The sequence below is a fragment of the Xyrauchen texanus genome, chromosome 6 (assembly GCF_025860055.1).
Source record: "Xyrauchen texanus isolate HMW12.3.18 chromosome 6, RBS_HiC_50CHRs, whole genome shotgun sequence".
NCBI lineage: Eukaryota > Metazoa > Chordata > Actinopteri > Cypriniformes > Catostomidae > Xyrauchen > Xyrauchen texanus.
In genome coordinates, this window is record NC_068281.1 from 43881588 (window position 1) to 43905670 (window position 24083).

At 38.6% G+C, this 24083-nt stretch overlaps 2 protein-coding genes across 2 annotated transcripts; both read left to right on the forward strand.

Annotated features, from left to right (window-relative positions):
• Positions 1-503: 503 nt before the first annotated feature.
• LOC127644927 (gastrula zinc finger protein XlCGF49.1-like) lies at positions 504-14041 on the forward strand. The gene is made up of 4 exons (XM_052128383.1): positions 504-606; positions 1450-1804; positions 8606-8846; positions 10820-14041. Exons 3-4 carry the CDS (start codon positions 8759-8761, stop codon positions 11554-11556), a joined length of 825 nt encoding a protein of 274 aa, XP_051984343.1. The 5' UTR covers positions 504-606; positions 1450-1804; positions 8606-8758; the 3' UTR covers positions 11557-14041.
• A 5705-nt stretch (positions 14042-19746) lies between these two features.
• LOC127644902 (gastrula zinc finger protein XlCGF57.1-like) lies at positions 19747-23518 on the forward strand. The gene is made up of 3 exons (XM_052128339.1): positions 19747-19843; positions 21476-21748; positions 22046-23518. Exons 2-3 carry the CDS (start codon positions 21652-21654, stop codon positions 23137-23139), a joined length of 1191 nt encoding a protein of 396 aa, XP_051984299.1. The 5' UTR covers positions 19747-19843; positions 21476-21651; the 3' UTR covers positions 23140-23518.
• Positions 23519-24083: the final 565 nt, after the last annotated feature.

Below are 24083 nucleotides of genomic sequence, written 5' to 3' on the forward strand. Positions count from 1 at the left end.
GAAGCATGAAAATGGTGATGTGATGTTCAACGCAGTAGTCTTTTTAATATAAAGGATAGACCAATAAATGTCACGGACCTCTTGGGAAAGGGTTTGAGAGATTCTCAGACATATAGGGCTGTTTTTAAAGAATACAGGACTAGAGCACAGGAAATAATGTATGGGGATTGTGGTGCTTCTGCCAATCCTGGAGGTTGAGAAGCCCAACGTGGAAGCTGGAGGAGCTGAACATGCAGCGCCAGCTGAAGCGTGGGTTCTGATCCTCTGGGGTGGGTGGGGCATTATATCCTTGTGTGTGTGTGACCTGTGTGTGTGACCTGTGTGTGTGTGTGACCCGTGTAAGCTACTCAGTAGGTGGCGGTAATACTCCTAAGGAGTGAGCGGCCATTAACAAGAAGAAGAGCCAGTAAATCATGGGTGCAATACTCCTCCCTGCCTCTATTAGGTGACAACCAGGGAGTTATTCTTAGAGTTGTGCATAAATGTGAGCTAGAAGAAGACTGAAGCAGCTGCACAAGCAAGAATTGTTGTATGCTCATTCTGAATTTTCCAATTCAATTTAATCTAAAGCCCTGATTGAGGGATATTCTTGTGTTCAACACTCATGTAAGTTGTATAGGTACTCTTTTATTTTTTAGTGTTTGTTTCTCAAGATCATATGAGTAACTGTGCTAAGGAATGGAAATGTTTATTTGGTTGCAGGATTGATTTAAACAGCTTTTGATGTTTTAAAGACCTTTCGACCTATTGAAGCTTGAAATGTTGAACTTCATGTTTGCATGGCTTGTATTGAGACTTTTTTGTGTGTTTGACTGGCCTGTTGGAGACTTTTATTCTTGAGGCTTATTTGGATTATAAATGAACTGTTTGTTTTCAATCAATCAATCAATATTTATTTATAAAGCACATTTAAAAACATCCAAGGTTGACCAAAGTGCTGTACAGTATAAATAAAAAATACATAAAAAAAAGTTGCTATAGCAGATAACTGGAAACAATGTAAAAACATATTACATTTTAATTTCACAATGATTATGGTATATTAAAAGCCAAAGAAAACGGGTAAGTCTTTAGGACTTGAATGCTGAGATTGAAGGGGCATAGTTTCGGACTGGTGACCATAAATGCACAATCACCTCTTTTATTTTTTTGTCTAGGTCTAAGCACAGAAAGTAGCTTAGAGCAATAACAATAGGATTTGCTAAGACTAATTGTAAGAGTTTCAACTCAAAACAATGAAATAAGCCAGTGGGATAAGATCTGTAATGAAAAGTGTCTTTAAAAACAGTCACAAGACCACTGCACGATCAGACAAATGCAGGGAGTTTAAAAAATTACAGCCATGAGGCACCAGTCCCGGAAATTGATATCATTTGCGTGGCTTAATCCAAGTCTCCGTAACACACAAAAAATCCAGTGCATGTGAAGAATAAAAGTTTTGTTTTCCAGAGACCGGGCATTAATAAGAGCCATCTTCAGCTGTGATGAAACTATCTCATACTGTTTCGCGGCACAGTAGAGGAAGGTTTGAAGATTTGCTTCTCCGTGGTGGTAGCGATGAAACATCCAGTGAGGGGGTGCTGAAAAGATTCCAGGTACAATAGGGCACAGTCATTGATACAAGCCATCCTGAGAACGCTGACCAGCACGGCATTGATGGGCGAGCTGAGATCCACTCATGAAAGAAGAGAGTTGCATGCCATAGTCCCACGACAAAGCCGATCTGAGACACACTGCGACACCCCATGCTTTCACGCCTTCTTCGGCGTCTCCGTCGAGGCAGTTCCACAAGAAGCCAATACAGGTATGGGGGGGGGGTGAGAGGACAATGGTGGGAGGCAGAGACACGATCTGCAGACCTCAAACTTAGGCAGGGCAGCGACCACACTACGAATATTAAGTAGTCTTAGACTGTCGTAAACAAATGTAGAGTTGCAGTTGCATTTGGAGGTTAGAAAAGACAAATAGAAGCATAGCAAAAGACAGAGGCAAAATTAAGGAGGACCACAGACAGTATAGCACAGACACCGGCACCATCTTGCTTCAACCAATTCCAGTTTGCTTTCATCATCATCATTACCATCCAGTAGTGTAGGCAGAAACTTTTGGGTTGGTGGGCCTCATTTGTTTTGCATTTTTAATGTTTAGCTCACTGGTTTCCAGCAGTGTATTTAGCACATTTTGCTACTAACAGTTGTCTACTTTAAGCATATTTACAGTTCAATCAATAATATTCAGGTTTGAGTACATTCAGACATTTTTTTATTTCACATGCATAACGGAACGTAACGGAACGACATCTGTTCTTCGTCTTTTGGCGACAGCCATGAGATGTACTGTAGTAATATTTAGGCCTTGCTCATGTTTATTATTTTCTATTATATTCTGGCGAAGAACAGATGTCGCCAAAACAGCCTCGGGCATCCCGGGACACACATCACAACAAGCGAGAGTTCAATAAAAAAATAAACAATTATTAAAATGTAAAGAGCCTTGATGAGAAGGGTAATGGGCACTTGGCATACAGTAATTTCAGTGCTAATTAGGGTCCCTTACACCAGTGAAATCCTTCCTCACATAAAAAAATGGAAAAACCCTATAAATACACCACACTCAATGTTGTATACACAAACACCTAAAAAAGAAACCCTCATTTAGCTCTTGTTCAAACTCAGTCCCCTCCCCTGGCTGAGCCAGTGATGCGAGGAGATCACCTCCCATTTGCCGTCAATCCAGGAAGTGCCTCCAGAGACCACCAATTACCTCCAAGAGGGAAGTTAAACTGGAGTAAGTGCGCTGAACCACACAATCACATTACCACCTGCCAACAACTAGCACTGGAAATTACCGTTCCTTTATGATCAGTTTGAGAGTGCTGCACAGAATCGCACAGACTCGCTGGACCAATGTCAGCTCCCCCCGTGCTGAGATCACTTCCATAATGCTGGCTATCCAGGAAGTAAACAAATCGCCAATGCTCGGCAACTGTCACCAGGGAGGAAATGAGAATAGAGTAATTGTTAACTATTGCCAAACACCAGACATATAGTGATTGAAGTCACCGTTACTTTAGGATTAGTTTGAGAGCGCTGCACAGACTCGTTGAATCGGTAGCTTCAGTTCCTCCTCCTGCCGCTCTTCCGCAGTCTCCACTCCACTACGTCAAGCTGGATGGCATGTAACCTCACACAGATCATCTCTGTTCCCTCCCTCCAGGTGCAGCCCATAATAAATGAATGATTTACACCTATATGCAATTGACTCCACAGGTTGATAAATCAGCGGGAACACCTAGCCAGTCAACATTTTGCAACGCTGATGAAAATCTCGACTGGTTTGGAGGGCCACCCAGAAATTCTTTGAGCAATCACCTTTATGGAGGTGAAATTTTCAACCCTGATCACAAGAATGGACTATGTTGGAAAAACAGGTAGTTTCTGGAGTCGGCTGAAAGAGAGCTACAGGCTAACCCGCCTTGCTGCCAAGGCTGATGTGCAATGCTTTTGGGAAAAACAAGAGGATATGGAAAATCGGAGCAGGCGTAATCATGTTTATTTCGTTGGAATCCCATAGGGAAAGGAAGATCAAAATATGGTGAAGTTTTGGATGGGCTTATTCTGAATTGTATCAACACCGACTCGAAATTGAGCACGCACACAGAGTTTTCAGTCAGCTTCCTGTGGGTGACAGACCCCAATCTATCCTGGCAAGATTCTTGCAGTCGGCTGATAGAGACTTTGTTCTAGGAGTAGTGAGGAATAAAGGCAAGTTGTGCTTTGAGGACCACAACATCATAGTTTTTCCGGAATTTGCCCGATTATATCCGTTGCGCTTTGCTTGAGTCATAGACTGTAAAAAAATTGTATCAACAGAAGGTGTGTTTCGCACTGGTTTTTCCTGTTAAGCTGAGAATTTATGCCAAGGGTGGTTGCAAGATTTCACATGCCCACGACAAGCTATGGACTTCATTAAATCAATGGTGCGAGTGGGTAATTTTGCCTGCACTCAGTCAACAATACAGACTTCACATCGTACATTTCACTGATGCAGTCTGAGAGGGTGTGTTATTGTGTTGGCTGCCTACTGGCTCTTATTTTTTATTTATTGACTTATTGCTGAGTTAATTGGTTCACTTTGTGGGTTCAATGTGATTATTTACTGGGGCTTATTTTATGGAATACCTTTTTGTGCAATTTAATGGCACAGTTTATGTGCAAAACAAAACACCGGACGTGAGCAATCTAGTAGCAATAGTGTTGTGGAAAATATTGTGAGCGTGCATTGACCGTCGGATTTCAGGGGAGGCCAGTTTGGACTGTTGTGCGTGGGGTTGAAACTTTTTTTTTTTGTTCTGTGGGTTGTTCAGGATTTGATTGTTACATCAATGTTGGAAAGTAGTTGTGGTAGCAGAGGTGTGGTCAGGAGGCCGTCCGGAGAGGGAAGGCGGGAAGGACGCCTGCACCTGAGCTAAATTATGTCTCCCAGGGGAGAGAGCCAGACTAGAGTGCAGCGTCTGTGTTTGAGAAGTTAGTGTTTTGAGAAGCTACAGGGAGTTTTTGAACTGAAGGCAGACAATAAAGAGCCTTACCTGTCTCACTGTTCCCCTCTCCTGATTGTTTTCAAAAATTCAAACTTAATAAAGGCAATCTGAGTGAACACAAATCATTTACAGTTTTTAAGTTATCCAATACCAACTGGGCCTGTGTGAAATAAGTATTTGGCCCCTTAGTCCACAAATCTATGAAACTGCATTCATAATGGGGTTCAGCTGGACTAGACACACATGGCCTGATAACTGTCAGCCCTGTTCAATCAAATCAATACCTTAATAGAACTTTTTCAGGAGCATGGAGTTGGCTAAAAGGTCTCAACCAGTAGCACACTATGCCATGGGTGAAGGAAATTCCAGAAATGGTGAGGGGGGGAAAAGGTGATTGAAATACTTCAGTCTGGGAAGGGTTAAAAAGCTATTTCAAAGGTTCTAGGATTCTAAATAGCCACAGTGAGAGCCATCGTCTCCAAATGGAGAAAATTTGACCGTAATTAGCCATGCCAGAAATGGCCAACCTTCCAAAATTCCTCCAAGAGCACAGCGACGACTCATCCAGGAAGTCACAAAAAAGCCAAGGACAACATCCAATGAACTGCAGGCCTCTCTTGTATCAATAAAGGTCACTATTCATGACTCCACTATCAGAAAGACACTGGCCAAAAATAGCATCCATGGAAGTGTGGTGAGGCGAAAACATCTGGCATAAATCAAACACAGAATTCCACAAAAAGAACATCATAACAACGGTCAAGCATTGTGGTGTTCGTGTGATTGTGTGGGGATGCTTTGCTGCTTCAGGGCCAAGGCGACTTGCAATAATTGAGGGAAACATTAATTATCCTCGCTACCAGAAAATTCTGAAGGAGAATGTCCTGTCATCAATCCGTGAGTTGAAACTCAAGGGCAACTGGATTATGCAGCAAGACAATGATCCAAAGGATAGGAGTGAGTCCACATCTGATGGCTCAAAGAAGCTAAATTAAGTTTTGGAGTGGCCAAGTCAAAGTTCTGATTTGAGCCTGATTGAGATGCTTTAGCTGTATTTTGTGCTTATTCAGGTTGTCTTTGTTTTATATCTCATTTGAAGATCTAATATCATTTAGTATGAAAAATGCACAAAAATAGAAGAAATCAGGAAGGGGCAAATAGTTTCACATCACTGTATTTTCACCCAACACTGATGATCAGCACTTTTTTCATAGATTTTGAGAGGAAGCTACAAGCCGCTGGGAGAGGAAGCCGTGTAGATCCTTTACAGCAACATTTACACTTCAGAAGATGTGTACAAATCTTGGTTTTACAGACATTTGGAGACCTCTGAATCCATCTGGGAGGGACTACACCTTTTTTTCATCAGTTCATAAGATTTACTCTAGATTTTTTTTTTTATATATATCCAAGTCACTTATTCCATCTACCACTGACTGCTCAATTAAGAACATTTTAGTTTGAGATCATGCTTTGGTGTATTTAGAGATGTTGCCGCATTAGAGAAAATAACATTTATATAGATGCCGCTTTAATACATTTCTTCTACAAGAACCTGAATTTCAAAACATTTTTAAAGACAGAAGTCAATGTTTATGTAGAAACCAACTGGTGCTTGGTGTCCTCTGTGGGCGTGGCATGGGAGGCACTTAAGGCAGTTCATAGGGGGGCTTTATATTTGGGGCGGCTGTGGCTCAGTTGGTAGAGCGGGTCGGCCACTAATCACAGGGTTGGTGGTTCAAATCCCAGCCCACATGACTCCACTGAACACCAAGTTGCTCCCAATGGGCTAGCGCCTTGCATGGTAGCTCTGCGGCCATTGGTGTCGAATGGGTGAATGAGTGACAGTGTAAAGTGCTTTGAATACCGTTAAGGTTAAAAAGGCGCTATATAAGTGCAGACCATTTACCATTTTAGCTTTATGTGGAAAAAAAGAGACTTATATTTTGTAATCATCCAAAATAATTTATAACGGTCCGAGTAAATTATGTATGCTTTTATATTGCAACAAATCTAAGTTATAATGAATAAAATTCACAATTTATACATATATTTGTAATAAACACCATGTGAGACAGGGTTGTGCAAAATTCAGAAATGACTCCCTTTCAATTCATGAGTTAAAATTTGAACTGGAATTGGAATTACTGACTGTTTTGAATTTCTTTGAATTGCAATTCAATAAATTCCATTTCCTCTGTCAAAACACTCACCACTTGGACTTTCATTAGTCGAAGACACATTTTGTGGCAAACAATTATGTTATGTTTTACCATGTATGCCTATTTTCCCCCTAATAGGTAGAAATAAATTGATCTTTTTAGACACAACATTTGTCTAAAGAAATAAAATAAAGCTAAAATTAACACAGCCATCAAATAAGTTTTGTTTTTGCTATAAAAATACTTCCCGAAAATATTCAAAAAATAGATTATTTATTATTGATTATTAAAACTGTAAAAATGGATGTTTGTACATCAATTTTTGTATTGTATTGATTTTTTTTTTAAGTTGAATTAATGTACTTAACTTAAAATGTCAATCTGCCCTGACTTCCATAGTAGTTGTACAAATTAATTTGACATATTTAACAATAACATTAAAATTAAGTATGCTTTACAAATGTTAAACTCTCAACTTAGTCCTATGACAGCTGTTTCCTTTATTTAAACTGTTCAATATTCTGAGCATCTCAACATCTCATTTCTATAAACCTATATTTCATGGATAGAGATGTGCTTGCTGTCTTAATCCAATAATATCACATTTTTACTCCTCACATGAACACCTGTGAAAAAAACAACAAAAACTGTTTTTAAAATGCCTTGCACAGACCTCAACACTTCAATCAACAAATTAATGATTTTATTAGAGAAAAAACTCCTCCTGATATTACAAAACAAGTTGCCTACCATGACAACAAAATCAACAACAAAAATGCAAACATTGCAAACATTTTCATGCCCAAGTGCATGCTGGGATGAGGTTGAAATGGAGTTATAAACTGATGACATTTATAAACTTTGTGTGTAGGCCAATTTAAATGCATTAATCCAACTCTCTGCTGAGCTTATTGGTTCGACTTAAAAAGAATCTTAGTATGTTGTAACTAAAAAGCTGCATTTAGTTACATTACTTGGACTGAAAATCTACTGTAATCAAATACATCTTTCATTGTTTTTACTGCATTTACCTGATCTTAAGTCTTTTTTTTTTATCTCACTGTAATGTTTCTGGAAATACCCCATTCAAAAAAAACCTTAAAAATAGCCATTCATTTCTTTAAAATGTATGCCAATTTAATTCTACTACCTTTTTCTACCTCAATTCAAATTCAGACCAAATTCTGTTATTTAATTGGCATTTCTCGTTCATTTTTTTTTAATGGGGCACAACCCTGATGTGAGTTCATTGGTAACCTTAAAGCTGTTTTATTCTACATGGAGCAGAGGCGCCTCATGGGGGAAGCCATGTTAGAATCACATGACCAGCTGAATACTACTTGCTTAATCGCAGTAACTACCCTGTTATTGGACAATTTCATTTGTGGATTAAATTAATCCTGATTCACTGTGTATAGTGAATTTCTACAATGGCATCTGTAACACAACTCTTCAATGTGAATCATGCAGCATCCAGGTCACTAGGTGTCAGTGTACTCTAATATAAATTACTTTGACATACAAAAAACAATTACTGAGTGCACCTTTTAATTCAGCTTATTATGTCAACTCGATCTGGTTTTGATTAGCGGGTTAGAAGTGATTTTACATTCTACATTTTTATGGCACCGTTGATGAGGCTATATTCACATCAGGTGTGCCTCATCATCCACTGCCCAAAAGAGGCTTGTTAAAATGTACCTCTTCTCTCTCTACTGCCCAATCCTGTCGTGAACCTGCCTGAAAGACGTCCCTCAGATACGGGGCAATGATGACGAGAGGGAGGGATGTGCCATTTCGGCACAGTGTCATGTGTTCTGCTGCATATTATCGCCATTTTAAATTAATGACATTTCCTAAAATAAGGTAATATTGTATAAATTAATGAATATGTTTTTGGCAGATATTGTGCTCCATCACACCAAATCTCCATGATTCACCCCTGCAGTGAAACCACCTCCTCGGCAATTGACCAATAAATGCCATCATCCTACAAGTGAAGAAAGGTGGTGGTTTATAAAGAGGAAGAACTGAGCTCTATTGACATACTGCAAAAATGAAGACTGTTAAAGAGTTTAAAGAGGAGAGTGAAGACATCAGTGTTACAGAACCATGCAGAATGAGAGATACTGAGGAACAAAGAGGTTGGTATTCCTTCATAATGACCGTTTTGAGGAACATTAAATCAAGTCAAGCAGAAGTGGAAAGTAACTAATTACAACTAATCTTGTTAAAGTACTTAAGTCAATTTTAAGTATGAATAAATAGTAGTTCTTTTACTCGAGTTGATAAAGTATTCTTGGCTACAGTTATTTTTCACCACAATTACGAAGTACAAAAAATACATCATATTTGTGAAGTTATAAGTGCTAAATCTGTTTATAAACTAAAACGTGCTAAAACGATGGAAGCCTGCCGGGCACAGCATCATGAGCACAACAGCTCTCATAAACTGCCGCCGTCCTCTCTTTAATTTCTCCAAGACGTTCTGCCCTGTCACTACACAAGAACTGTAATACTGTGATTTTCTGCATATTTAATTTTATTCTAGAAACTAGCTGTTCATTTATGTACGAGGGAACCGTCTGAACGCATTTAACCACTGATCAAACATCACTTGTTTTTAAGGTAGGGAAATGTTTTAACTGTGTCAAACATTAACACAATGTAGTTTGACATATATGTGGGGATATCTTGTTTACTTGCTACTATATGTCTAAAACAAATTTTTATAAACTTTAGAAGGATACATTGCCAATAGTATCGGAAATTAACAGGGACTCAAAACAAAAATCTCCCCGAAATTCAAAATATGGGGCAAAAAATGCTCCCGCAAAGCGTTTCTGTGTTTTATAAATATCTGATAAAGTTACAGTTACATACATTGCGATCTTCTTTTGACTTTTCGCTGAACATAATTTTTGTTCCTCACCATCCGATCTCTCGCACCATCGTGTGCACAGACGGGCTTTCCCTTCTATCAATCCGCATCAGTTCGGAATTGTGCTCCCACGTTAAATTCCGAATACGTTCATCACTCTTGTTCAAAATAAACTGTCCTAGCGCATAACACTTTCTCATGGTACTGTACTTCCCTGCCTTGTCGCACGGGATGGATGTTATATAAAGAAGGTATGAGTAATAAAATGCTACAATTTACTTAATAATATCTCAATATGTTAACCATTATGTTAATTAAGAATTATTATTCCAACTGTAATAAGTGCAGTACAGCACTATGAGCAAGTGTTACTCATACCTCAGCAAATGGGGAAAAAACCCAGTGAATTGTGATTTCCGCATGGTAGTGCAACCATTTTAAATGCCAATTTTCTTGGGTACCAAATTAGCCATTTAGAATGTCACTTATTCCTTATAAAACAGTGTATGTATGCTATCATGGGTAAAGAAGAAATTGATTAAATATGACTTAAAACAATTATTTCAAATGTAATAATATTGGCAATTAATGATTTTTACAGTATTTTTTTTATCAATTTAATGCATCTGTGATGAAAGGAAGCATACGTTTCTTTCAAGAGCAAAAATGTCTTTGTGTTCTAAAAATGGAAGCGTATATGCTCATATATATATATATATATAAGTAACTTGAAACATAATTACTTGTAGTTTTTTGGCAAACTACTTATTTACTCTTACTTGAGTCATAATTTACTTGAGTACTAAGAAATATTATTTCTTCAGTAGCAGTACTTGATTACAAAAATAAAATCACCACCACTGAAGTTGAGTCACATTTAATTGAATAGTGCTTTTCATAACACATTTTCATTTCAAAGCAGTTTTACAGAAAATGATGCTGTGATGTCTTCAAGTCTTAATTGTGTGCTTAATTAATTGAGATTGAAAAATCATGCCTTAAGTAAAAAAAAAAAGCTTAAGACGGTTCACCTAGATGTTGCAGCTGTAGTTATAAAATCATAGAAACAGTAATCCTATAGTTAAGAAACTCTAGTATCATCATGAGAATTGCAGAACTTTCAGCATATCTGAGGTCACAAAGTAGATAGTTGGCCTTTGCTGCTTAATGCCTTTTAAATAGAGGGTCATTTAATTTTTTTCTTTCTCATTTGTCTTTATTTACTTCTCATTTTAGACTTGAAAGAGGAAAATGAAGAACTGAATGACATGGACGAGAAACATCAGTACAGAAAGACTGGTGAAGAATCTTTTAGTGGCTCAAAAACTGAAAATCATTTCTCACAGAAAAGATCTCCAAGAACAAGAGACAAAAAATGTTATAGTTGCTCTCACTGTGGAAAGAGTTTTGCACGAAATGGAGACCTGAACGCTCACGTAAGAATTCACACCGGAGAGAAGCCTTTTACATGCCCCCAATGTGGAAACAATTTCTTATATAAAAGAAACCTTAAGACTCACATGAAAATCCACACTGGAGAAAAGCCCTTCACCTGCCTTCAGTGTGGCAAGTGTTTTACATATAAAGGAGATCTTAAGCGTCACATGAGAATTCACACTGGAGAGAAACCATTTACATGCTCTCAATGTGGAAAGAGTTTCACACAATCAAGAAATCTCACACTTCATCTGCGCTTTCACTATGGAATAAAGCCATTTAACTGTGATCAGTGTGGGAAGACTTATACGTGTGCATCACAGCTGAAGTTACACCTGATAACTCATGCACACGAGAAGCCTTGTGTTTGTTCTTTTTGTGGAAAGAGTTTCATTACATCAGGACACCTGAAATCACATGAGAGAGTGCATACTGGAGAGAAGCCGTTCCACTGTACTTCATGTGGGAAGAGTTTCAGCCAATTAAGTAATCTACAGATTCATATAAAAAAGCATTGTCCAAAGTTGTCAAAGTGAGCAAATTCAATTTCAGGAGCAACACTTTTTGTGTTGTAACTAGAGCTGTCAAAATTCATGCATTTCAGGGGAAAACAATTGTAATATAAAAACATACTGTAAGTTTCAGAACCCAAAACCAATTTGTTGAAACCAAGCTGCCAAAGTGACTTGTTCTCGGCTTCCTTTACATTGTGGTGACACTGGTGTAGACATTTGCATCTGACCACCTCCGCAATAACACACCAATGCCTACTTTACCTTTAATCATTTTCGAAGCTCTGCCCAGTAGTGATGAGAAGTGAGATGGCAAGTAGAGAGAGCAGGTCAGTCAAGAGCAGAGAGCCAATCAGAACAGTGGGCGTTACCCGTCAAGTCTTAAAGGTGAAGCAGCACTAAAACTGAGGGGTTCAGATGGTCAGAATGAGGGTGGAAAATTATCATTCTACTTCACTAATATTATAAGTGAACATCAAGGAACAAATAAAAAAACAAAAAAGGATGTCACGATGCCTTTAATGCCTATGATTCATAGTGTTCATTATACTTAATCACGGTTTTTACATATTTGTAAACACATTTACCAATTTTCACATTAGATTTTGACATTTTACCCAGCTATGTGTGTGTGTGTGTGTGTTCTAAACACTGGTTGGAATAGGGCAAAACCTTAGTAGTGTGTCCAGCGGAGACAATACATGGATGTACACACAACAGCGATTCTGTGTCAATGATAATGTGGAGAAAGGACCTCTTGCAAACAAACAAATGGGACTTGTGACAAAATTATAGCACTTCAAATCCTTTGCAAGTTGGAATTTTACCAAAGTATTTCAAGTTAACACACTAGCGCAATGATGAGGGACCGCTGTGGCCAGCTTGCTTGTTTGGAGCCTCTCATTGAGGGTCTTTCGACGCTCTGATCAAAGCTAATATCATTTCAGCTTTGTAGCCATTGCTACTGAGCTTTTAATGCATCAGCTACGATTACTGGACAATTTGAATGAAGTGTCATTACATGGCTGTGTTCGGAATATCGATATACTTCTCTTACTGTGTCTTCTATACATAGATATGACAGGAGTAAGACTAGGAGTTCCTAGTGCTTGATGTATGAGCAAAGTCAAGATTTATAGTGAAAAAGGAGTTAAAGTTTGGTTTGATCTCACCCAAAACTGATTGGATTGATTCAGAAGACATTTATTAAATCATTGGAGTCCTATTTATTTCTTTTAGACTGTCTTTGTGATATTTGGACCTTCAGAGTTCTGATCGCCACTCACTAGCATTGTATGGCCATACAGAGGTGATCTTCTAAGAATCTTTGTTTGTGATCAGTGGAAGAAAGTCATACACATCTGGGATGGCATGAGGGTGAGCAAATGATGAGAGAATTTTCAATTTTGGGTGAATTATCCCTTTGATATTATGGAGGCTGTGGCTTTTTCAGACCTGTAGACGTTTGCTTTGTTCCGAAACGGGGACTAAATCATTACAATATTGCATTTTCTTCTTGGTTCAGTTCGGTTTCACAAGGCAACATTTCAAAATGGACCAGAACTATATCAATAAAAGTGAACGTGAGCCAGCTGTCCCCTTATTGGTCACTATGTTTGTTGCTGTTCCAGGATTAAGCTCATCCATTGATATACCGTTAAAATAATATGCATGTAAAAAATGTCAACCATTACAAATTTGAGAATTTTTGAGTATCGCCATATGAGGTTGTGCTCCAAATACAAAATATTTGTCACTAGGATGGATACGAGTTTGTAAAGTTTCCTTCATGGTTATTTTTATCTGTCATTAGTTGCTTTTGCTTTATTTCTCCATTGAAGCATGCTCGTTCTTACAGGTCTCTCTCTCGCACATACACAGCATAGTAAAGCTGCATATAAATGTTTGTTATATGTCAAAATTTGCTAATGCTGTCCTACCCATGTTCTGCCGCTATCCAAATGAGAGAAATTACCTCTAAAATGTACTAAAGTTACCTCAGAATTATATAACATCTCCTATTTTTAATGTGCAATTATATCTAATATTGTTGTCAAAAGGCTATATCCACATTTTGATGAATTACTGAGAAGTGCTGATCTACAGATGTCTTATCCAAAGATCCCTCAGCTATATAATTGTTTATACATATAATTATTTGGTCCATTGGGTTGGTTTGCATTCTCACCACAAGCGAACCACTCCAGAGTTAATTTGCAATCGGTCCGAGACCACCTCGTTCAGGCAGTCTCGGGCCGATTGTTTTAGTGCAGATTTGAGTGCGATTGCCGTGTGAGCCAGGCGTGAAAACGCCCTTAATGGGAGTTGCAATGTATATTCAACCCGAGGACTTGCTCTTTCAGTTCAAATGTTTAATGTTACTTGCATTGGTGCTATTTTAGTGTATTTTTATCTTTATTCTGTAGAAGGCTTTGTTTAGAAAACATTAATAAAGCATTGTTGTTACCTACTGTTTCGTTTTCTTAAGAAGGAAATAAATACATTTTGACAAGAAAAGTATATATTGAGTACATTTTTAGCATTTTCAAAATCTGCGATTATTCGTGTTTAGCGACAAAAAGTGATGTTTAAATATGTAATCTCCTGACAGCACTAGTTGTGACAACTTCAGTCAGTTAGTCGATACATCTGGTGGCTGTAGTTTTAAAGTCACAGAATCATCACAAAGGTTAGGGACAGAAAATTACATGAATATTAATATGGAAAAATTGTGTACAAAATTTAAAGATAAAGAGGAGCCAAACCATTTAATGATTTAAAAACTAAAAGAAGAATTTTGAAATTTACTCTATATCACGCAGGCAACTAATACAAGGACTGTAACACCGGCGCAATGTGATCTTGTTTTTAAGTACTAGTTAAAAGTCTTGCAGCTGCATTTTGAACTATCTGCAAGCGGGATAAAGCTGATTTGCCTAGTTACAGTTACAGTAATCCAGCTTCGATGTAATAAAGGCATGAATTACTTTTTCAAAATTTTTACTAGAAAAACTTGCTAGTAGTCAAAGCTGAAAGAAACATGATTTAACTACTGTGTTTGTCAAATTTCAGACCATCATCAAAAACCACACACTGATTTTTAACCCAAGGCTTCACAGAAAATGATAAATCACAATATTTATTTTGGGAGTACTGAAAGAATCAGACGGACCAAACACGATTATTTCAGTTTTACTCTCATTAAAATTAAGAAAATGTAAGGACAACCAAGCCTTCACATCAGATAAACATATCATAAGTGCTTCCAAGCCATCAGAACTCCACACGAAAGAGGAGCTGACTCAGATGAATGTTTACCAATGTTTACTTTAAAACTTCTATCAGAAAGATATGATTTAAATAATTTAAGTGCACTTACTTTTATTTCAGCACAGTGCTCCAAGCAAGCAAGAAGGACAGCATGGTCCACTGTATCGAATGTAGCACTCAAGTCTAGGAGCACAAGCACAAAGTCCTCAACGTCGCCAGTTAGTAAAATATCATTTAAAACCTTCAAAAGTGCTGTCTCTGTCGAGTGGTGTTTTCTAAAACCTGATTGAAAAACCTTAAAGATCTTATTTTCATCTAGAAAACTCTGCAGTTGTTGTAAAACTATTTTCTCTAAAATCTTTGTAATAAACGACAGATTAGAAAAAGGTCTAAAATGTGCTAAAAGAAGATCTAAGATTGGTCTCTTCAGCAAAGGATAAACTGTAGCATGTTTTAACACATCAGGTACAATACTAGTTTCAAAACATCGATTTATCATATTCAAAAAGTAGGGACCCACTATATCAAAAACTTGGAGGAATAACATCAATGGTGGAGCCTGATGGCTTTAACTGACCCATAATTTCTTGAAGATTTATAAAAGAGATAGGTTTAACCTATCTAACTGACTGCATTCAGCAGTACAAACAAAGGGAATGGAAGAATCAAAAACAGGGGAATCACACAGTTTTTGACACAGCTGGGTACTCACAAACTGTTGGATTAACAACAGCATTAAAAATAGTAAAAGGAGTTTTGGGTCTATGGTAATTCTTGTTAATGATTTCTGCAAAATACCTGGACTTTGATACTCTGACTGCCACCTGGAATTTGGATAAAGAATCACTGGTATTTCAAAGGAAATCTGGAGCCTGTCCTTTTTCCACTTACACTCCGCTCTGCTACAGATCTGCCTCAAAGAGTGTATGTTATCGTCAATCCAAGGCTCAGACCTAGGTTTAAGTTTTAAAGTCTTAACAGGAGCGAGTGAGTCTGAAACAGTTAAACATAGAATTGAGTGGGTGGTATATCAGAGCAACCAAGAGTGGGCAATTCAGATCCAATGAAAACAGCAGCAACTAAAACCTCCTATATTCATAATCCATAAGTGGGTGGCAAGAAAACGTATCTTTAAAAATAGAGACCAGTCTCCCACCGTGGCCCGTTGTATGAGGTGAATTAAAAAACGAACAATCTGGGTGTAGATGTTCAGAGAAAGGGCTTAAGTCCCCAGTAGTAAGCCATGTTTCAGTAATGAATCAAAAATCTAACTCCCACGAAGAGAAAAAGTAATCAATAATAAATGTCTTATTTACCACTGATCTGGCATTAAGCAACAGCATCCTTAGCCAAGGCGAGTTATCAGTCGACTTAGCCAAGGCGAGTTATCAAACTGCCGTACCCAAGGAAGTGTACGAAGATAGCTCGAACAAACTCCTCCACGGTGGACACGGGGCTAGCTGTATACAAGGAGCGGAGCAGCTGCAGCCGGATTCAGTGAAATATTCCATTCGCATACTGGATCCAATGAGCGCCAGTGAATTAAGTAATCGCCAACAAAGCCCCTAAGATGGAGACCCAGAGAAGAGCAAGACTCACGTTGTTGAGCCAAATACGCTTTAGCTTGACAGCAAGGCCACCCCGTCTCCCGCTTCTTTTCTTAGGCTACCTCGCCGGTAGAGAACATGGCCAGCAGTACAGGTAACCAGGTATCGCCAGCAGAAAAGGAGGAGGTGAGTGATACGAGCCATTTCACACTTGATGGAGCAGATCGTTTGCACTGGCTTGCAAGCTTAATAGAGTTGATTTGTCATCAGTGTTGCCAACTATTTTCAATGGAAAGTAGCTAAAGCCTGCTCGAAAAGTAGCTAAATGTCGCCAGATGACGTCATGCGTCATTAGCATATTAATGACGTCATCACGTCGTATTTGCATTCTGCCTAATTTGTCGGTACTGTAGCCTACTTTAGTTTATAATAACGGTTATCTCCCCTAAACCGTGCTCATACTGTTTTTATATAAGTATATAGCCGAATGTCCAGTAAAACGGTTCTCAATTACATATTTTCTGTTAGACAACGGAACGGAACTTAGCTAACGTTACATGTTTATGAGTTTGAAGAAGGTTTATTGTTGTGTTTGGGTAAGTAAAATGTATAGAGTCTGTAAATATACGATCTGAAGTTGGAGAGTTCAGAAACCGAACCGGAATGAATTAAAACTCTGATTAGTAGTGAATATAAGCGCATGCCAAGAAAAAACGGTGAAATTAAATGTTTTGAATTAAAACAAAGGAGAAGGCAGCTGCTATGTGATCACTGATTGGTTCCTGCTAACACAGCGTGCACATGCGCAGCTCATTCATGTCTATGTCCGCTGGCGTGCAGTCAACGGAATGTGCTGCTCCTCTCATCCGCTCACTGAACAGAGCAGACGCCGCGGGGAAGTAAGACCTCACGCTTGCAGTACTGGCGATATTTGGAATTTGGAAAGTTGTAAGGTTTGTCCAAAAAGTCGCTAGATTTGTCGCTAGTCGCTTTTTTGAAAAAATGTCGCTAAAGGGGTCTAAAAGTCGCTAAAAATAGCGACAAAGTCGCTAAGATGGCAACAATGTTTGTCATAGACCAAAATGGATGAAGAGCACCAAGTTAAGTAAAACAAAAAATGAAGTAAAACAAACACACTAGGGACTAGACCAAGAATTCGACGGCAAGCCACACACAACGGCGCAATCTTCATCAGGAACACAATACACAGAAACGTCTGCTTGAATCCTACAGGTGAACAGGATACAAAATGTTTATTTAGCTTTGTTTTGTGTTATGTTTGAGAATTAACCAATGAAAATGTTAAAAACACAATGGCAAGCGCTTTGAAGTGATGCTTGAGTGAGTAGAACATTTAACTAACTAATTCCTCTGTCCTTGTTTCCTTTCCTTGTTTCCTAGGAGGGAGGTGCTAGGAAAGAAAATAAGTGTGCACGGTTTTAGAAATTAGAAATGTGTCATTTAACTCCCTTACAAAAATCTAGAGTTCTGGTAAACTTGTCGCAAATTTGACACTCATTATTTTCACATGCAAATGAGCTTGTGATCTGCAACAAATATTTGCCAGAAGTTTGCAGCTCTTCACTGCTAGTAGTGAACCTGCAGGAAACATTTGGCAACAATGGACAGTTGGCTGCTATGACGAGGAGGAGGGTGTGCTCCTGGAAGTTGGAGGAGTAAGTCGGGCCGGAGGTTTCCCCGGCCTGTATAAGGACTTCGGGAGAATGTGACGAGGAGGAGGGCGTGGCCAGGCCCTAACTTTGGATGCCCAGCACTGAATTCCGTTCAGTTCCTCCAGGACCATGGTGCTACATAAAACAACATAGGACAAACCCAGAACCACATGAGACTACACAGACTAAATAACATACCTATATAAAGTGCACGTGCAAACGTGTGCAAAAAGTATGGGACAGTACAATAAATTACTAACAATGAACAGGACAACAGTAAGAGACAGTGCAGCGCCGACTAGTACACAGTAGTGCAAAAAGATGACAGTTTCTAAATAAGTAAACATAACATACTATGAGATAGTGTTCTATGCACATAGCAGTTATTGAGGTAGCAGCCAGTTATAAAGTGACAAAATTAAAGTGCAACTCAGGGTGTGTGTGTGTGTGTGTGTGTGTGTGTCAAACCAGTCTCTTGAGTATTGAGGAGTCTGATGGCTTGGGGGAAGAAGCTGTTACACAGTCTGGCCGTGAGGGCCTGAATACTTTGGTACCTCTTGCCAGACGGCAAGGTGAACACCAAAGACTTTGGTACTCTTGAGGATCTCCACAGAGGAGCCGACGATCTTCGGCGGAGAGTGGTCACTCTGTGCTTTCCTAAAGTCAACAACCATCTCTTTTGTTTTGTCGACATTCAGAGACAGGTTGTTGGCTCTACACCAGTCCGTTAGCCGCTGCACCTCCTCTCTGTATGCTGACTCATCGTTCTTGCCGATGAGACCCACCACGGTCGTGTCATCGGCAAACTTGATGATGTGATTCGAGCTGTGCATTGTTGCACATTGTGAAACTACCAAGTTTAGACAAGATAGACACATTTGCAAGTAAAGTGCACTAATAAGTCACAGCAATAGTGTTAATTTAGTGAAGAAAGCTAAAAGTAATTGTAGTGTAAAATCTGTAGAGTTGTTCATTTTAAAAAAGTGTTACCAAAGATGGCGCAATATATATTATATTGTGAAAAGGTCTCATGTAAGATTAGATGGGGTGCAAATGCAAAAATACGAAGCAATACTGTAAGAGCCATTATGCTCACTTAATGTCTATTGTAGTTTCACTGGTGAACACTGGGTGGAGTATGGGTTTCATTTGGTATAAAGGTAGCCAATGAGTAAGAGACACCAGGTGTAATGAATGAGGGAAGCAAACAATTTTTGACCATGTCAAGAACAAGAGAGGACATGCTAACTGGTGATGGCAATCTGTTTGAGCAGCTGAGCTGAAACCCAATAAAGAATGTAAATGCAGTACTGGACTGAAGTGCGTTTGTTTAGGAGCCACGTGTCAGATATCCCTACAAACACCTCTGAGTGACAAGAAGGTTAATGGTCGCTACAAATACAATGGCTCTAAGCATGTACACTACACACGATGTAGTCTACACAACCTCTGCTCATGCATCATACATTAAGTGTAATCGAGTTTCTCACATGAATGCACCAAGGACTTAGATGCCTTATATGAGACAGCATAAGGGTGTGTATGATGAGAACATTTGCATTTTTGTGTGAACTACCCTTTTAATAAATACGTTTCAAAGCGTTATAACAGTTTTAATTGTGTTGCATTTTTTTCTGTTTGGTGCAATACTCATCCCTCCCTCCAGAGGAACCATGGAGTAGTTCTTAGAGTTGTGCATCGAAGTGAACTAGAAGAAGAGTGAAGTAGATGCAGCAGAAAGGTTTGCTGTGTGCTCCTGAGGACTGCAAATCCAAGTGTCTTTAGTCCTGGTTGAGAAAAGGTCTTTTGTTCAATACTAATGTAAGCTGATGTTTAAGTATGTTTTAACTTGCACAGGTAACTATTTAGATCGTTTATACAGATTTTTTTTTAAACAATGCTTGGGGGATGGAAATGTTTGTTTGGTGCAGGGTTGTTTGAAAGAACTTTTGAAGTATGTTAAATGAGACTTATTGAATCTTGTCAAATTGAGTTTGTGTGGTTTGTATAGGGACATTTTTTTGTATGACTGGCCTCTTGGAGACTTTAATTCTTGAGCCTTATTTGGATTATAGGATCTGTTCCTTTGTTATTTTATCATCATCAATATCATCAATTCTTTTGATGCGCATTACCATCTTTCACGAGGGCATGAACAACAATCCCATGAAGCATTGTGAATGATTTAATCTGATAAGAACAGATGGAAATATATACAATTATTTAAGGTTGTTGAATAAAAGTAAAGAAACCTTATATTTGATGTGTATTGTAAAATAGTCCAATATATACAAATATGTAGTTTGCGGGTGAAGGAAGGCCGACTGTATTGCATCATTCACTGCAGGGCCTGAAATTTGGAGCGCGATTGTGGGTATTGCGCACAATTTTAATCATTCTCGCAAGTTCCACGTTCATAATGCGGTTTGATACAGAGGATCAAATCAATAAACTTGTTTCAAACTAATTCCAGAAACATTGAACCTTGAAAGTGCTTTGTTGCGTAGTTACTGAACATAAGATGTTAAAGATGACTAAAACTGGTAATTCAACATGCAAATGATGTTATACCACGTCTCCGTAAGCTATGTTGTTCCGGTTTAAAATCAACAAAGCTGTTAACATTGTGTTTGATGTTGGAGCAATCTGTGGTTTGCTGCCTTTCGTATATTGGTGCTCTGTCATTGATAATTAAGCACATTTGCAAGAAAAGCAGAAAAATGTTTCCTCTTGAAATCTCTGATCAAACATAGAGGAAGGTGAAATTACATCTGTCACTCAGGGCACCAGATAGATAGAGTTTGTGTGTATGGAGCACAGAACCACTCTGTAATACACATGTGGTTTCAATTATCCTATTTACATGCATCTAAGAAAGCATTACTGACAGAACAGCCGTGCACGTGGGCTGCAGAGCAGGCAGCGAGTTGAGACTCTTTATTTATTTAATTAAACTGCAGCCCTAGCTGTTTTAAAATCGCACTGGGTCGTGATTCGCGATTTTATTTTGGCTAATTGTTCAACCTTACTTAGGGTGTTGAGTCACTGGCTCTGGTGAGGGGTAAAGCCTCGCATGCGGAGAGTGCCCCCTCCTAGTAATGAGATATAACCCACTACAGGTTATTGTGTTCATACTAGACCTGTTATGTCTTCCTCAATGTCCATGTCCTCCATCAGTCTGTAAATGCGAAAAGAAACCTTTTCCATTGATCATAACTGATCATTTACTCAACTCCTGTCCTTAATCAAATTATTTCCATCACCATGTCATTGCATGTTACTCATATTTCTGCCGTATGTTTCCATACACTACTTTTTACAATGATCCCACCAGGCTCATGTGCCGAAAATATTGCAGCTGTTTTCTCGCCCATTTTCTTATCTTAGCATTTCCTACAACAATGGGATATTGTATAAATTAAGGTAACTGGTCACTTTTTTTGTTTTTGGCAGATGTGCTCCATCACACAGCGATCCTGATTCACTGCTGCAGTGAAGACACTCTCACAGGAATTCACCAATAAATAATGTGATTATTTCCATCATCCTACAATTGAAGAAAGAAAGATCGTGGTATAGAAACAACTCCAAGTGTAACCACTGAAGTCTATGGATATACTATTATAAAAATGCAGTGTGTTAAAGAAGAGTTTAAAGAGGAGAGTGAAGACATCAGTATTACAGAATCATGCAGAATGAAACATGAAGATACTGAAGAACAAAGAGGTTGGTGACCATTCTTAATTCTTCATAATGACTGTTGAGGAAATTGTGGTAACAAAGCTTCATACAGTTCACTAGATCTGGCAGCTGTAGTTTGAAAATCATAGAAACAGCACATTTATAGTTAAACAAATAATACCAGAATCTACATGAGAATGACAGAACTAACCTTCAGCACTTTAAATATCACATCAAGGTGATACTCAGCCTTTGCTGCTTACAGGTTGGTGTTTAATTGCATTTCTTTTTTCAAATTTGTATCAAGTTACTTATTGTCTCTATTTACTGATTTTATTTTAGACTTGACTGAAGTAAAAGAGGAAAGGCAAGAACTGAATGATGTGGAGGAGAAACATTATAAATCTGATCATTTCAGCACCGTTGAAGATTCATTGAGTGGCTCAAAAACTGAAACGAATTTCTCACTAAAAAGAACTCGAAGAACAAGAGCCAAAAAATCTTTCACCTGCTCTCACTGTGGAAAGAGTTTTGTATGTAATGCAGATATTCAGCGTCACATGAGAATTCACACTGGAGAAAAGCCGTTTATATGCTTGCAGTGTGGGAAGAGATTCACACAAGCAGCACATCTTGAGGTTCACATGAAAATTCACACTGGAGAGAAGCCTTTCACCTGCCATCAATGTGGAAAGAGTTTTACACATAAAGGAAGTCTTCAACGTCACATGATAATACACACTGGAGAGAAGCCTTTCACATGCTCTCAATGTGGAAAGAGTTTCACGCAACCAAGCCATCTCAGAATTCATCAACAATGTCATTCTGGATTTAAGCCTTTTAACTGTGATCAGTGTGGCAAGACATTTATGTGGGCATCAAATCTAAAGGTACACCTGACATCTCATACAAATATGAAGCCTCACGTGTGTTCTTTTTGTGGAAAGAGTTTTGTGAAATCAGGAAATCTGAAAACACATGAGAGAGTTCACACTGGAGAGAAGCCGTTCCACTGTACTTCATGTGGGAAGAGTTTTGCACATAAAGGAGATCTTCAGCGTCACATGAGAATTCACACTGGAGAGAAGCCTTTCACCTGCCTTCAGTGTGGAAAGAGTTTCACACAACCAAGCCACCTCAGAGGTCATCAACAATATCATTCTGGATTAAAACCGTTTATCTGTGATCAGTGTGGCAAGACTTTTACTAGGGCATCAAATCTAAAGTTACACCTGACATCTCATGCAAATGAGAGATCTCACAAGTGTTCTATTTGTGGACAGACTTTTGTTGCATCAGAGAACCTGAAAAACCATGAAAGAGTGCATACTGGAGAGAAGCCGTTCAAATGCACTTCATGTGGGAAGAGTTTTGCACATAAAAGATATCTTAAGCAACACATCAGAATTCACACCGAAGAGCAGCCTTTCACCTGAAATCACATCTTTTTCTCTACATATTGGCATCGATGCATTTTTGTCCAGCAAAAACTGAGCTTTTCAAAAATGCTCTCCCAAGTGGATAAATGTGAAAATGCCTTCTTCAGGTTGTAGTGTGGACAGGGAAAACAAATGGAGTGTTCTACTTGAACTGCATCTCGATTTGCCGGTTGCAGTCTGAGAAGTTGAACACTTGTGCTTCTCATCATCTGCTGAAGCCACACCAGTCACGGAAGATCACGTGATGTTTGCTTTATTGCAGACGAAGTTGAATTCAGATAGACAGATGTTTGAATTTTACATAAAATAACCAGAAACATTGTTTATTTGAAAAGATTATGTTCTGTTTACAGTGCCAGTTGTTTGTATAAGAAGAAAGTCCAATAAAAGCCTGTAATATTTTTATATCAATAAGAGTCAGTATTTTAAATCATTTAGATTTTTTTATGAATAAACAATAATACTATGACAATCATAATATAGCATGATATAAACATGATGTACTGTTATAAAAACACGGAGTTGTGAGTTTCCACCGAACTGAAGGTGTTAGAATAAACACCATGGTTATGGCATAGACAGATATAGAAGTATTAAGAGTTGTATGTGAAGTATGCAATTGCGAACACAGCCCATAAAACATGTGTAACTATTGTCATGTGAGTCTGGCCAATCATGAATGAGCCATGTCATCATTAGATCTTGTGCAGCTCCCTTGGAGCAACTGCAGAGGCTGCATCAGCCGGCTGCTCTCAAATCGCTCTTGCGGTACTTTGATGGCATGCGTAACGGTGACACGGCAATGGCGCCGGTTCAAGTCAGACAATTTCTAACCGTCACGCACTGCTTCAAGTCCAGTGCTGACTGGACTGCGCAGTGCTGCATGAATTCAAACACACCCATTGATAGCTGAAAACAACGCCGTATTTGTTGTCATGCGA